Source organism: Mauremys mutica, unplaced genomic scaffold (assembly GCF_020497125.1).
Source record: "Mauremys mutica isolate MM-2020 ecotype Southern unplaced genomic scaffold, ASM2049712v1 Super-Scaffold_2380, whole genome shotgun sequence".
In the NCBI taxonomy this organism is placed as follows: Eukaryota; Metazoa; Chordata; order Testudines; family Geoemydidae; genus Mauremys; species Mauremys mutica.
Genome location: NW_025423354.1, coordinates 378,380 through 393,170, shown reverse-complemented (window position 1 = coordinate 393,170; position 14,791 = coordinate 378,380). Strand labels below are relative to the sequence as shown.

At 39.1% G+C, this 14,791-nt stretch overlaps 1 protein-coding gene across 1 annotated transcript; it reads right to left on the bottom strand.

The window, feature by feature from the left end:
• Positions 1-864: 864 nt before the first annotated feature.
• LOC123361465 (prickle-like protein 1) lies at positions 865-10,751 on the bottom strand. Its single transcript, XM_045001431.1, has 8 exons — positions 10,629-10,751; positions 8,307-8,420; positions 7,050-7,187; positions 6,340-6,543; positions 5,507-5,693; positions 4,719-5,341; positions 3,734-3,971; positions 865-2,859 (listed from the first exon to the last, which is right to left on the bottom strand). The coding sequence occupies exons 1-8, from the start codon at positions 10,743-10,745 to the stop codon at positions 2,000-2,002; spliced, it is 2,481 nt and encodes an 826-aa protein (XP_044857366.1). The 5' UTR covers positions 10,746-10,751; the 3' UTR covers positions 865-1,999.
• Between the last annotated feature and the right edge of the window lie 4,040 nt (positions 10,752-14,791).

Here is a 14,791-nt window from a genome sequence, read left to right as displayed (position 1 = left end):
CCCTATTTTAGCCTCTTCTGATCCTACCTCATTTTCACTGGCATTCACTATGTTAGACATCCACCACCGACCTTCTTGGTGAAAACTGAAACAAGAAAGTCATTAAGCACCTCTGCCAGTTCCACATTTTCTGTTCCCCCCCCGCCCCCCGCATTGAGTAACAGACCTTACCCTATCCTTGGTCTTTCTCTTGCTTCTAAGGTATTTGTAGAATGTTTTCTTGTTACCCTTTTATGTTTCATGTAACAACAACAACAAAAACTTCTGCCTGTTAAGGCATGCAGCATTGTAAGAGGTATATATGTTTATTATAACTAAATCAAAATTGCTCTTGATATACACGCTAGCTGAAGGGCAGAAATGGAGACTTCCTACATACAGTACATTTAAAATTCACTGATGGAAAGAAGCAGCTTTTAAAAGTTTTGTGCCAATCCTGTTCCATACACAACCCCAACATTAACTGTTCTCTAATGCAGGGCAATAACAAAGGTTATAAAAAAAAATCCACAGAAGTTGCATATTTGTTGTACTAATATATTCCAGGTTTGTGTGGTTTTTTACATTTATACAGTTTACATTTTGCTTGACCCATAAATAGACATTTGTAAGATTACAAGGGCCATAGTTTAGAGAGCATTTACACAGCCCTGCCGTGCATACAGAGCTTTTAATATCTAGAAGAGAAAATTAAGCTTTGGCTCACTAAGTAATAAAATTTTGAATGTTTCTAAATGTAAACCCTTGACTAAAATACAAACAATCTTTTCATCCATACTGTTGCTGTTAAAACACCTAATAAATCTAGTTTTGTATTATAACAAACTTCTTGGAATTCAGGGATATAAAAATAGTCAGTTTTTAAATCTTAACTGTACAATATGTACATTAATATTTTCACTGTTAAATTATGAATACATTTTAGTCTATGGAATACTACATTATAAATATCAATGTGTTTTCAATTTCTAATTGCAGCTAATAATACATTTAAAATCTGGAATAATGAGTTCCAAAAGATACAATATGGTCCTAATCCTTTCAACCCTTTTGCAAGTATTCTTTACATGAAGTAGTTTCATTGACTTAAAAGAAGTTACTTGCATGTGTAAGGGTTTCCAGTGTTAGGATACTGTGTTTCTCCCCTCACCACCCCTTTTTTTTTTTTAAAAGGGGTTTTTAAGGAAAACCATACTTTGTATTAAAATGTCAGTTATAGCTACGTGCATGTCCTACAGTGAAACAATGCCAGTCAAGTTCTAAACCAGCTGAACCTTGGATTACCTTAGTTAATAAAAAATTGCATTGAAAGGGTGCCTGGAATTCTTAATCTTTTAAAGAAGTCTGGGCCATTTACTGCTTCTGTACGATAGGACGATGGCCGCAGATATTTGAAATGTCATTTTCTGATTTGCCTCTTTTTACTGGAGGTTCCATTCCTTTAAAGGGCTGGCGCACACACAAATGAAGAATGGGAAAGCTGCAGATCAGGGTTCAATAAAATAAAAGCAACAGGTTAAAACTCCAGTTTGATGTGTAAAGAAAGGCAAGCCAGGCTGTGATTGTTCTAATGAAACTGGGAGGTTGCAGAAAAGGAACACACCACAGAACCCTCTCTTTTCCTCTCAAAAGGTAAAAACAAAGATATTGCGGCCATCTGAATACGTAAAGCAACAGTGAAGAACAAGCATTTCTTTTAACTTCAGTTCACTCTTATTGCACCCTCTCTCATATGTTTAAACAGGAATGAATTTCCAAAACAATGTTTATGTCTACACAAAGTCTGTATGAAAGACTGTAAACTGTAATAAGGAAGTAAAACTGTGATGTTTTGATAACCACAGCATATATTATGAAAACCTGGCAATATCTGATAATTGGAAGAAATGACATGTCTGAATGTTAGTTTTACACTGTAAACACCAGTAAGGTTATCATTTACAGATTATAACTACAAAGTTTATATGAATGTGTCGTCTCGGCTGTTAGTCTTAATGAGTTAAGAAATTATGCAGTTTTTGCCTTTTTGTCCTTTTTTCTTCTTCGATTTGGTTGTCCTTTGCCCAAACTGAGAACTGGCGAGTGCAGTGCTTGGACTGGAAAGGTCATCTGTATAGTATGGGTATCTCAGTGATCGTGGCTGTGGAATTGGCTGTCCAAGAAAATATCCTTCCTCTTCAGAATCAGATGATAATGATGATGAAGTTGAACACCAAGAGTCTTCTTCCTCACCATACAGTCCAAAAAATTTATCAACTGCCTGGTTCCGCAGTGCATAATCAGACATAGCATGGGCATACTGTCCATAGAGTTCTGTGTTTTGAATGTAAGCTTGAACCTCATGAGGGCTTTTATTTTGGATAAATTTGCCATAATCCTGAGGTGAGTAAAAGTGAAGTCTTTCTTTTGGAGAACATCTTCTTTCTGTAGTTAAATAAAGTGTATTATCTGAACGAGACTTCCTACTTCTCCTGCGACGATGCTGATGCCGATTCCCACGTTCTTCAAAATGAAAAACACGCCTACGAGTCCTTTCACTCATTGGAGGTTGGCGAATTTCAACACTCTCATAATCTCCATTGTCAATAACATCATCTGAAAACTTTACTTGTTGTGGTCTAGACTGGGATTTGGATCTTCTAAGTACAGGCATGTGTGCTGGCTTTTCTTCTGGCAACACCTTTTCTTGACATAACTCTGAGCTTAAACTCTTTAAAGACTCTGCACTCCGGTGGAGCATTGAAGAATTTAGAGTTCCCATATTGCTCATTTTCTCACAGTCCTCTGCCTCCAGCTCCTGGAAAGTTAGCAAAGAATAAAAAGATGGCCTTGATTTGCTTTCTCCGTCCACTGAGGCCCCTAAGAAGGGGAAAAAAAATCAGTTAACTGTAATCTGTGAACTTGTAATGAAGTGGTGTTGACTCAAAATATTAAACTTCTAATAAAGGTTTATGGAGTAAACATGACTTATCACTGATTCTTTGTGACTTTGCCTTAAAAGGTGAACTTAAAAGTAAAAAAAATGTTCTTGTGCCAATTTGTTTCTTTGAGATATATAAAGGCAGCCTGAAAAGTCTTTTAAATTATTTACATTAGCAGTTCAGGTCTTAACTATGATTAGTAGAAAACTAGTGACATTAGGACATCAAGAGTGAAAGGAATTTTTAATTAGTCTGTTCAAAACATCTACAGTGTAAAACTAACATTCAGAAATTTTATTTTTTTAAAAGGCCATCATCCATTCAAACATTCTCAATACATATAAAAGCAAAACATGAAATAAACCCATTTAAAAATATTATTTGCAGTTAACCTTTAATACCATCATTATAGACTGAAAAGTGGTTTTTTATATTTTTCTTTAGTGTTATGAATTTGTTATATATTGATACAAAAATTATTTGAATTGGCAGGTTGTGTACCTAATAAGTATAGAGTGAAAAACAGTTCCTCCAGCAAAAGTTGATGTCAGCTCTAACACCTCAAGTGGTCTGTGTTTCTCTTGTGAGTAACGGAGGAAATAACATAGCCAGATCCTGCCCTCAGATACCTATGCATCTCTTTCTTAAGGGGAGGTTGGAGGTGTATACTTCAATTAAAAAAAGATAGGTAAGGGTCAAATTCTTCCCTGAAGTCTTCACATACATTACTACTAATTCGGAATTCTAAAAAAAAAAAAAAAAAAAAAAAAAAAATCCTAGGAAAATGCTTACTTTTCCCTATAATCAATTACCTGTGATGTTAGACAAAGCCAAGGAATCCATTGAATCTCGAACACTTTGTTCTTGTTGTTTCAGATCAGACAAACATTCCAATGAACCTTCATACCATTGTGTCTGGTCATGTTTGTATCCTGAAGCCACATGTTCCATATCTAACTCTTGAATTTTTCTACTACTGGCAGGCCCTGGATGGCTGCCATATGCAGAATCCCCTAAACCATCTTGTGACTGGGCCCAATACATGTCTGCCTGCAGGGCCGGCTCTACAGTTTTTGCCGCCCCAAGCAGCACGCTGAATTGCCGCCCTGGGCTGGGGGGAGGGGGGGGGGGCAGTCCGTGTGCCCTTAGGGCGGCAGGTGCTTTTAAAAGGGCTCTGGGCTCCCCGCGATTGCAGGCAGCCCAGAGCCCTCTGACTCCCGGCCGCGGCTGGGATTTAAAGGGCTCTGGGCTCCTCGCTGCAGCGGGCAGCCCAAAGCCCTCTGACTCCCAGCCACGGCTGAGATTTAAAGGGACATGGGCTCCCCGTGGCTGCCGGCAGCGCAGAGCCCTCTGACTCCCCGCCTCGGCTGGGATTTAAAGGGACATGGGCTCCTCGCCGCAGCGCGCAGCCCAGAGCCCTCTGGCTCCCGGCCGCGGCTGGGATTTAAAGGGCTCTGGGCTCCTCGCCGCAGCGCGCAGCCCAGAGCTCTCTGACTCCCCGCCTCGGCTGGGATTTAAAGGGCTCTGGGCTCCTCGCTGCAGCGGGCAGCCCAAAGCCCTCTGACTCCCCGCCTCGGCTGAGATTTAAAGGGACATGGGCTCCCCGCGGCTGCAGGCAGCCCAGAGCCCTCTGACTCCCCACCTCGGCTGGGATTTAAAGGGTTCTGGGCGCCCCGCCGCGGGGGTGCTTTGGTGCATGCCTGCGGGAGGTCCACCGGGGCCATCTGCTGCCCTCGCGCGGGATGCCGCCCCAAGCGCATGCTTGGCGCGCTGGTGTCTGGAGCCGGCCCTGTCTGCCTGATATTTTTTACTTGCCAGGCTTTGATTATTTTTTTTCAAATCTGACTTGCTTTTAACATTATCAGAAATCCAGTGTTCATTTGATGTAACATCTACTTCAGCAGGCTGCTGAAAGAGGCCTTTATCACCAAATTTTAGGAGGAGTTGAGTCATGTAGTCTTCATGCTCAGCCCACTCTTCAGGGTCTTCGGTCACTTCCTGCTCTACTCTTCCTTTCCAAAAGTCTTCATTCACAAAGCCTGCTCCTTGCCTTGAAAGGCTTAAGTCATCCATCTTGCGAGAAAGAGTATCATCAGCATTGCTAGAAAGACCAGGGAATTTGTAATTCAGTGCTGGTGACAGTAGAAGAGACTGTCTACACTGGTCAGCTGATCGGCTGCTCTTTCCCATACGAACACTTCTTCTGGAGTCTCTTGATCGTGCAGACTGAAATGCAGAATCAGATGAGTCAGAGGCATGAACGTCTTCTCCCAAACTACAAGTTTTTGAACAGTAAATTTGTCCTTGCTTGGGAAGAAAAGGACAACCCAGCAGAGAGGCCTTGCACTGAGCACAAGAAAAACAAGTCTCCGTGGCATGCCAGTGCTGTCCATCATAGGTCATCTGAGCATGGTCAACACCTAGTAAAGAGAGTCAAAGAGGGACTGTTTAGTTTATGGCTAAAATAGTATAAGAAGTTACACATGCAAAACCTGAAGCTTTTTTGGCTTGTGAATTATCATGTTTATTCAATAAAATACTCACCACCCTTGTAAAATGTTAATACTTAAGAAGGATATATTTACCTATGTGTTCCCCACAGGTCTCACAGTACTCAGCATAAAGAGATTCAAAACACCCACAGCAGAATGGACGCCCATCCTTCATAATGTATCTCTGTCCACCAAGGATAGTTTCACACTCAAGGCAACAAAAATGCTTCATATGCCAATGGCGACCCTCAGCTTCTGTGCACTCATCAGCAAAGATGATCTTAAAAAATAAAAGTAAATTTTTAGGCAGGCATTAATAATGTTTGTTGGATTCATGAAAACTGCATGTAAAAAAGGAACTGTACCAAAGGAATAAAGTTAACAGACCACCGATTACATTTAAAGAACTATATATTAATTCAGCAGTACTGTCAATCTGAAGTATTAACTGATCAGTTTCAATAGTTAAAAATACAAGCTTTAGCTATGCTGCTACAGGTAGACAGAAGGCTGTCACATTTGCTAAGTAAAATGAATATATATTTTTTAAAAGTAACTAAAATTAGTGCATAAGACAGATGTTTCCAAGTATTTGAGGTATGACTGATAAGGTCAGCAATAAGAAAACCATTATTCTGGAATGTGTACAAGTTTTCCTTGTAACTCAGTCTTTAGGTTTCAATTCTAATCTCAGATACACAGCTGTGTATCACCCTTGTCCAGTATCTGATTTTACAAGATCTGTTTGGAGACTGGAGAGGTTGTTCACATCTACATATGTGATACTAGAATACAGTCTTTGTTGCCAAAGGGTACATATTAGTATTCAAAAGTTGTTTGTTTAATTGAGCAAGGGACATGACAATTTTATCCTATTAATGGTGGCTTCTGTGGAAACATGGGTTTAGTACAAAAGTGTTATTTACCTCATCACATGCTGAACAACGGGGTTTGAGAAGTTCAGCATGGTGTCTACCACAGTGAATTTTTCCATCTTGGTAGAAGTAGATTAGGTCAACAAGAAGCTCATTACATGTAGAGCACACAAAACATGATGGATGCCAGTACACTCCAGGTCCAGCTCTTGAAGCAAACACTGCAACTTCACCTCCATTTACTTTTGTACCACACTAGAAACAACCAAAAAAAAGTTAATAAGCTTCCACTGAAGGAATACCAGCCTTTGGTGTTAGTTTAGTTAAATCAAAACACCAAGCCCAATACATTGTTAAAGTGCTTATTCCATTTTATATAGCAAAAGGGGCAATTCTAATAATCCTGGATTGTACACAATTCTGATGCAGAAGTAAATTTTACTCCTATGCACTTACTTGGTGTTTTAAAAACACTTAAATCTTCTGTGTATTAAATAGGTATGGATTTAGTACAACAGCCAGATAGCTACAATGTGACTTATTGCCTACTCTGAAAATTGTTTGGTATATCCACACCATGTGAAAGAATTAAATCTAACTTTTTAAAAAATAAACCATTATCTTCTCTCTTCTTATGTGGAATTTTATCAGTATTACTGAGTACAAGCACAGACAGACAAGAGCCTATAGGTAGCATCAACAAACGTATAAGGTCTACAGTGTTGGTACAGCTAGTTTCATTGCTATTGCCACAAGGTTACCTGTTCACAGACTGCATGCATTACTGCTCTTGAGAGCAGTTTAATAGTTCCTCGTCCCAATGCCTCCTTCTTACGCTGAGTGCTAAACATTTGTAGTTCCTTCTTCTCTTCTTCACTTAAAGATTGACAATATCTCACCTTCAGCAGAAGAGAGGGTACATGCTTTAGATGCCAAGCTACTGGTTATTTACTTCGCAGTAGTAACTAAAATATATGTGATAAAATATCAACATCCCTGTTCAACTCCTTCCTAAGATTTCCCACATGCTTTATATTTCCTACAATATATATATTAAACTCTTCCACATGTTACAACACCAGATATGCAAAGAGAAAGTTTATGTGAATTCTTTGTTAAAGTATTATAAGCAAATCAAAAGTGTGCTAAACTATTGCTATCTAAAAATAGAATTGATGCCAAATTAAATTTGTTAGTGTGTTTGGATGTATGGTTTTTGGACTTGCAGATAACCAAACAGTGTATACTGCAGTATACACAAGAACTTAAGCACCGACTCGTTTTTACAAAAGTATTTGTTACTTTCACTTCTACCCTATAATACACAGAATCGTGTCTAGGTTTCAAACCTTTTACTGCCACAAAGCATCCTTTCTATTACAATGAAGTCTCAGAAATGTGTAGGTTCCTGGTAATTGATGGGTGGTTGCAAACACTATAAAACCAACTTGTGTTAAGTTTATTGCACTGACTGCCTTCGTCTTAACAAGAGAAAGCAATGGCCTCCTAGACAGCTCTTATCTGAATACAACTGAAATGAACAGCTAACCCAGGGGTTGGTAACCTTTCAGAAGTGGTGTGCCGAGTCTTCATTTATTCACTCTGATTTAAGGTTTCACGTGCCAGTAATATATTTTAACGTTTTTAGAAGGTCTCTTTCTATAAGTCTATAATATACAACTAAACTATTGTTGTATGTAAAGTAAATAAGGTTTTTAAAATGTTTAAGAAGCTTCATTTAAAATTAAATTAAAATGCAGAGCCCCCCGGACCAGTGGCCAGGACCCAGGCAGTGTGAGTGCCACTGAAAATCAGCTCGCGTGCCGCCTTTGGCGCCCGTGCCATAGGTTGCCTACCCCTGAGCTAAACAATGGATTTGACAATGTACACACTATGCTATCTTTATGGGTTAGATTCATTGCATGTGACATTTTAGACTTGTAATATGTCCACAGGAAGATCATTCTTCATTCTTAAAAAGAAGCATATAGTTAATGGATACATGGACACATAGTTACCTCATTATCATGGGGTGGCAACTGGTACAGAAGCTGTTTAATTCTCTGTTTTTCTCCAGGGCTGTTAATGTAAGGGACCTTCTCCTCCGGCAAACAGGCAAAGTATAGCTGTACCTGAATAGGAGGTATTAAGAATTAAGACCAGAGGGGTACACATGACTCAAACATTGTAAATGTCCTTCAACCAGTGCCTTATCTTAAGTCTCATTTACAAAGGAACTAAGATATGCTACATTAGATCTGTGACAGCATTTGCATTCCTCTAGGTAATATGAGGACCAGATGAGCTAACACAGCAGAACTGGATTGTCTCTGCTACAACTTGCGCCCAACTGCTGAATTGCTTTTCTGGAATGCAATTTGCAGTGACAATTACGGGTATCATAAATTATGTACATTTAATGCTATCATTATTTCCACCCCCTTTAGGGTTGGTCAGCAAGCCTGTTGAAATTCCAAATTTCCCTCTGCAGTTTACCACACAATGTGTGAAGCTGTACTAAAAACAACTACTACATAAACAAATTTAATTTGCTCTGTGCATTTTACACATTGCTGAGACAAAAGGTGTTTTGTAATCTTCTGCTGATCAGGTTCTTCACAAGCATCAGCTTTCATTGCTACCATGTGAGCTTTTGGTAAGAAGCAAAAATCATCCTTCTCTTGGGAGGAGGAGGTTGGCTCCAGCCACATTTCAACCAGATGCAAGTTCACTTTGAAATTTTCATAGGGTTTTTCGTTTGACCGGGAAAGCAAAACACACTATGCCTTCTTGAAAGTCTTCTCAGGCTTGTCTTTATTTCATCTTATCAGTAGAAACTTATGACAGGAAAACTGTAAAGAATGCTATGACAAAGCCCAATGGCAAAAAATATTTTTGTGGAACAGCTACAGATTTATTATTTTTCCTGTACAGTTTCCAGCTTGTCATAAGGCCTGAGGCTGTAAATAGGAGCTGATTGTTGCAGCCGATATTACCTGCTATCTGTATTTAAATGATGCTTTGGTCAATCACTTACTAGGCATTTTAGTTAAGACAAATGAAAAAAGAATAATTTCTTCCTCAGTCAAGTTAAGTGGAAAAAGTAGTACAAATCACTGTCACTAACCAACAGACTTTCTTTGCAAGGAACAAAGCAGAACATGCAGTAAAAAGGAAACTTCTAGGGTTAATTTGCTCTATGCCCATGTCTCACATAATACTAATCAAAATGCCACTGATGTCGTCATCTGTATGAAAATATCTTTAAGCCTGTGGTACCTAGAATGAGTGATTTCTGCTGCATTTCCCTTGAGAGTTTAAAGTAGCTGTTAGCTAGTTGTTCCCCCTTCCCCATGTCCCTCAAGGTAATTTAACTCTAGTGTATTTAGTTTGTGATAAAAGGATCTTCCTTAAAGATGGTGCATCATATATGGGTCTTGTTGGCTTGTTATTCTTAATTTAATCATGAAGAGAAAGTCTCTGGAAAACAAAAAGTAGATCTTTTGCTCCTGCATACATCAGCAAGCCACCTGAACTAGAGATGCTCAGCTCCCTTGACATGTTACACATAGTCTAGTAGTCACCCTACCCATTTATACAGGAACAACAGAACTCAATGCTGGTCAAACACCTTATGAATCATCTATATCAGATTCTGCAGTACTGTTGCTGGATCTTCTTTTTAACTAGAAGTTTATTTAAGAACCTATTTTTGAACATTTGATCAACATAGCAACTTGGTCCCTTAGCAATTAGTGTCATTGTTCTATTTCCATTGCCATTGTTTTCTTATACTTAGAAAGGTTTCATTTTCAGTTTTAGGCAGTTTAGTTGAGGAAAAACCACCATCCAAAACAAAAAATGGAACAGTCCTAAACTCCTCTCCCTCCAACTGTAAAAGTCAACTCCAGAAGGCATGCAAGAGAGAAATCATTGCGTGAATAAGTGGCAATATGTACAGTTAAACAATTTTAAAGCAGCGCCAGAAATAGTTTCATTTAAATACATCATATTTAAAGAAACATCCCATTTCACACATGTGTCAAATATTTACTTATTTAGAAAAATAAAGAATTGGAAAGTATATTATTTCTATTATAAAAGTGTCCAGTGATGATTTTTCTTTTAATATAGGCTTCCCAATAACCAAAGCTGTTTAACCTCTCTCCCCATTAAGATAGGCAATTAGAAAAAAAAAAATCTGCTAAAGCACACTTAACTTACGTCTTATTAGGAAGCTATATAATAAGTCTTTCATCAGTGGCAACACATGATATTTAGTAAGAGATGAAATTATAGCTATTTTGATTAATTTTAAAAATAAGAGTCTCATTTCCTACCTTTTCTGGTCTAAGACCTGGTGGAACCCAGGTATATTCTTCCAAGGCACAGCCAGAGTCGTCATCGGATGTTGAGCTTCGTTGACACCCAAAGGTAAGGTTAACTTTTGGCTCCATCTCCAAAGGCACAGTGTAGTGTGCAGTGTCAGCTATTCAGTTGCAGTTCATCAAGAAACTGTTCTGAAAAGATGAGATTACAAAAGAATTAACAAAACAGGAAAAGCCTCATGGAAGTGATCTTGGAGTAGGGGTAGAAGGGCATCAAACAAGTTAAATATTTGAAATACTATTGTGGCAAAGTGATTGCTATAAAATACATCATGAAGGGGAGATGCTTCTATTGATACGTCAATGGGAATTTAGATTATATGCATAGCATGAAATACTGATCTTCAGTAAAATTAATTAGTGTCTTGGCAGGACAATCATCCTGACCACCTGGGATTAAGAAGACATTTCCTCCAACAGTATAACATTGCACGATTAAGCTGTATTTACATTCAGAATTTCAGGCAACTCTCTTATCATTGGCCTAAGTGCTGATGCAACTCCATTGATGCTAGATCATGCATAGAAAGTTTTACCAGTAAGCCCTTTCAAATCACGTCTAAACATCACAGCAGTATAATACCTGTGGCTGGACACATTACCAGTCCCACCATTGCCAATATCAATGAAGTTGTACCAGTGCTAGACCAGTGGTGGAAGAAGGACTTAAATTCTCATGGTAGACAATGCTGTAGGTATAGTATCAGAGTTTTTCCTCCTTCAAGCAAATGGCAGTAGACATTTAATTACTATGCATCTTTTTTTAAGATACACATTTATCATAAGCCATTCTTGAGCTAGTCCATACCTTCCTACCTTCACAAAAAGATGAAACTGACTATTCCATTTTGCTATTGCTACAATACTAAAAGGTTCCACACCCAAAAAAAACCAAAAACCCATGAATAATGAAGTTTACACATGCCTTGAGAATTTATCCACTAATTTTAGCCTACTGCTAGTTAGAATAACAAAGTTATAAATCCTGAAAACACTGTTTTTTAGAGATGCCAACAGACTTATTGCAGTGCACAGCAGCACTGCAATAAAGATTGCTTACATCATAACTCATTATTCTAAGTACAACGGTAGATCTCCTATCCAAGCCACTGTAAGAACTGCATATTTTCACAAAGCATGTTGGATGTTAAATAAATCCCTAAAATTTTATTTCAGTTTTTGCTGAAGTGGTAAACTTAGTAAATTTAAATAAATTAAAACTAAAATTAAGTGACATCAGCGCATATTATAAAGAAAGGTAAGTGTTAACATGAAGGAAAACCTCTACATTTACTATTTTGTGCAGTATTTTAAAACAGCGTGCATGCCAGAAGGCAGACCTTAACCCAACCAACCAATAAATTTGACTTTACTTCACCCTTAACAAAAGTAAAGATGACCTCATTTCCTTTTCTACTGTTCAGAGTTTGTGACCTTTTAAATAAGTCATCATTTTAAAGCAGGTGCAGCTCATTCATGTTTTCAATGTAAAAAAAAAATCTTTATGAACATCATTCATTCAGTCCTCAATTACTAGTGTTAATAAAAGTCAGGAGCAATTTAGTGTGGATATTATATTGTCTTGAATATTACTGTTGCTAAAACAAGTAACAAAAAAGCAGTGCTCATCTACTGAATAATTTATAAAAATGATCAGTAGGCAGATCTCTTAAAGTTCACTTTGGGTATCTAAAATACATAGATAAACATCTTATCTATAAACTAATTTCCTTTGAAAGCAGATACGGAGGAAATAATTTGTTCAAAGAAAATTCCTTTCTCATGTTAGTGGAAATAAAATCATCCAGTACAACAAGAGCAATAATTTCATTTTAGATCTAAGGCCATGTCAACCCTACAAATTACTTCAGTATAATTTCTGTCACTCAGGGGTGCGAATAATCCACACCCCCTGAGCGACATAGGTTATACCAGGGGCAGGCAACCTATGGCACGTGTGTCGAAGACGGCACACGAGCTGATTTGCAGTGGCACTCACACTGCCCAGGTCCTAGCCACTGCTCTGGGGGGCTCTGCATTTTAATTTAATTTTAAATGAAGCTTCTTAAACATTTTGAAACCTTATTTACTTTACATACAACAATAGTTTAGTTATATATTATAGACTTATAGAAAGAGACCTTCTAAAAAGGTTAAAATGTATTACTGGCACGCGAAACCTTAAATTAGAGTGAATAAATGAAGACTCAGCACACCACTTCTGAAAGGTTGCCGACCCCTGTGTTATACTGACCGAAGCACAAGTGTACACAGTGCTATGTTGGCCAGAGAGCTTCTCCTACCAACATAAAGTTTACTTGTCTCTGTTTAGAAAGATATACAAGCTGTCAGTCAGTCAGTCATGGTTTTGTACTTCTCATAGTTTCTTAATAAAAATCAATTTTAAAAAAATCACAAAATAAATTTGGAAAATCCTTAACATCCTCTTGTTTTGTGCTATCCTCACAGGTCATCTTGGCATATAAATTAAGCCTGGAGAAAGAATGCCAGACCATCAGAGACAGAAATCACATTTGAAGTGTGACCAATGATGGCATAAATTGAAAAAAGAAAAAAAGTCTTATGCCTTCATTGCAGCAAAGAAAGTTTTCTTCTTTTTAACCATCAAGTCATAGTCAACAGAACTGTTTCTGGCAGTGAATCAGGGTTGTCTACCTCCTACTCTGTGGACAAAAAATGTCAACCATATTCAGAATGGACTAGCTGATTCCATGAAGGAGAGAGTGTCATTAGCAAGATTGGTATGAATCAAACCCAACCACAGTACTGGGTTGTTCCAATAACCTGTATAAATATCCAATATTTAGGTATGGAAGAATTTTAAAATTCAAGTGTTACATTATTTACAGCTTAATCAAGAGTGGGCAGTAACACCTGAGCAAAGAAACAGTCTTTAACTTTACTAAAGGAGACTTTGATTTGTAGTGAGAGGTGTATTTTAGTAGTTTGAGCAGAATACCGGTAACCAGAAGTTTAAACTTGGTAGTGAAAATAGTCATGTTTAAATATGAATTCACAATCACATTAGTTGTGGTCAGCACTGTTTCACCCAATTTGCCACTGTAGACAAGGTCAAGGTTGTGTTCAGCACTGTCACTTGTAAGAAACCCTGGTCCCAGTCAGGGGCGGCTCTACGTTTTTGGCCGCCCCAAGCAGTCATGCCCGGGAGGCGCCCCAGAGCCGCGGGAGCAGCGGACCTCCTGCGGGCATGACTGCGGAGGGTCCGCTGGTCGCGCGGCTCGGCTGGACCTCCCTCAGCTGCGGACGGTTCGCAGGTCCGGCGGCTCCGCTGGAGCTGCCGCAGTCATGCCTGCGGGATGTCCAGCCGAGCCGCGGGACGAGCGCCCCCTCCGCAGTCATGCCTGCGGCAGGTCCGGTCGTCCCGGGGCTCCGGTGGACCTCCCGCAGGCATGACTGCGGCAGGTCTGCCGGCCCAGCCTGCCGCCCCCCCGGGAAAGGGCCGCCCCAGGCGGGTGCTTGCCCCGCTGGGCTCTGGAGCCGGCCCTGGTCCCAGTACCATATACCCATGACTTCCTGACATGATACTGAACTGAGCATGTACTAGTTCTTTAAACTCAATTTTGAACTATTAATCTAGGAAAGTCAAGCCCACACTGATTCCCTGTGGCATCAGAAAAATTCAACCTCTCTTGCTTAGTTGCTCCATCTGTAAAATGGAGATGATAACCTTGTGAAATGAGTGAGTTTATGTGAACTAGTTAATTTTACAAAGCTCTTTGCAAATGGCATTATAAATGTCAAGTGCTATTTCTGTGTAGGTAACTGCTGTCCTGGGTAATGTTAAGATTTACAAAGTGCACCAAGGATATATAGATGCCAGAGTTATATAATTCCAAAAAGAGGACAAGACATTGGGGGAGGAGTAGCAGAGCCATTTTTCCTTTCAGACCAAGCTACTTGCGGAAACAGCTCCAGTTCTACTCATTTTTCTATACATTGGAATTTAAAAAAAAACAAAACCCTAACACATTAACCTCAAAGCTTACACCCTCTACCTCCAGTTCCTTTATGCGTAAGAAGTAGGTTGAAACAGCTCTTGGGAGGGAGTGAAGGAAAGAGGGGTCTTTCTCTTA

Bases quoted from the DNA above. Each gene is read 5' to 3' on its own strand.
- LOC123361465 (XM_045001431.1), bottom strand. From the start codon at position 10,745: ATGGAGCCAAAAGTTAACCTTACCTTTGGGTGTCAACGAAGCTCAACA. The intron at 8,421-10,628 runs GTAGGAAATGAG...CCTCCTATTCAG, and splicing joins CAGGTCTTAGACCAGAAAAG to GTACAGCTATACTTTGCCTG. The intron at 7,188-8,306 runs GTAACTATGTGT...CTTCTGCTGAAG, and splicing joins TGCCACCCCATGATAATGAG to GTGAGATATTGTCAATCTTT.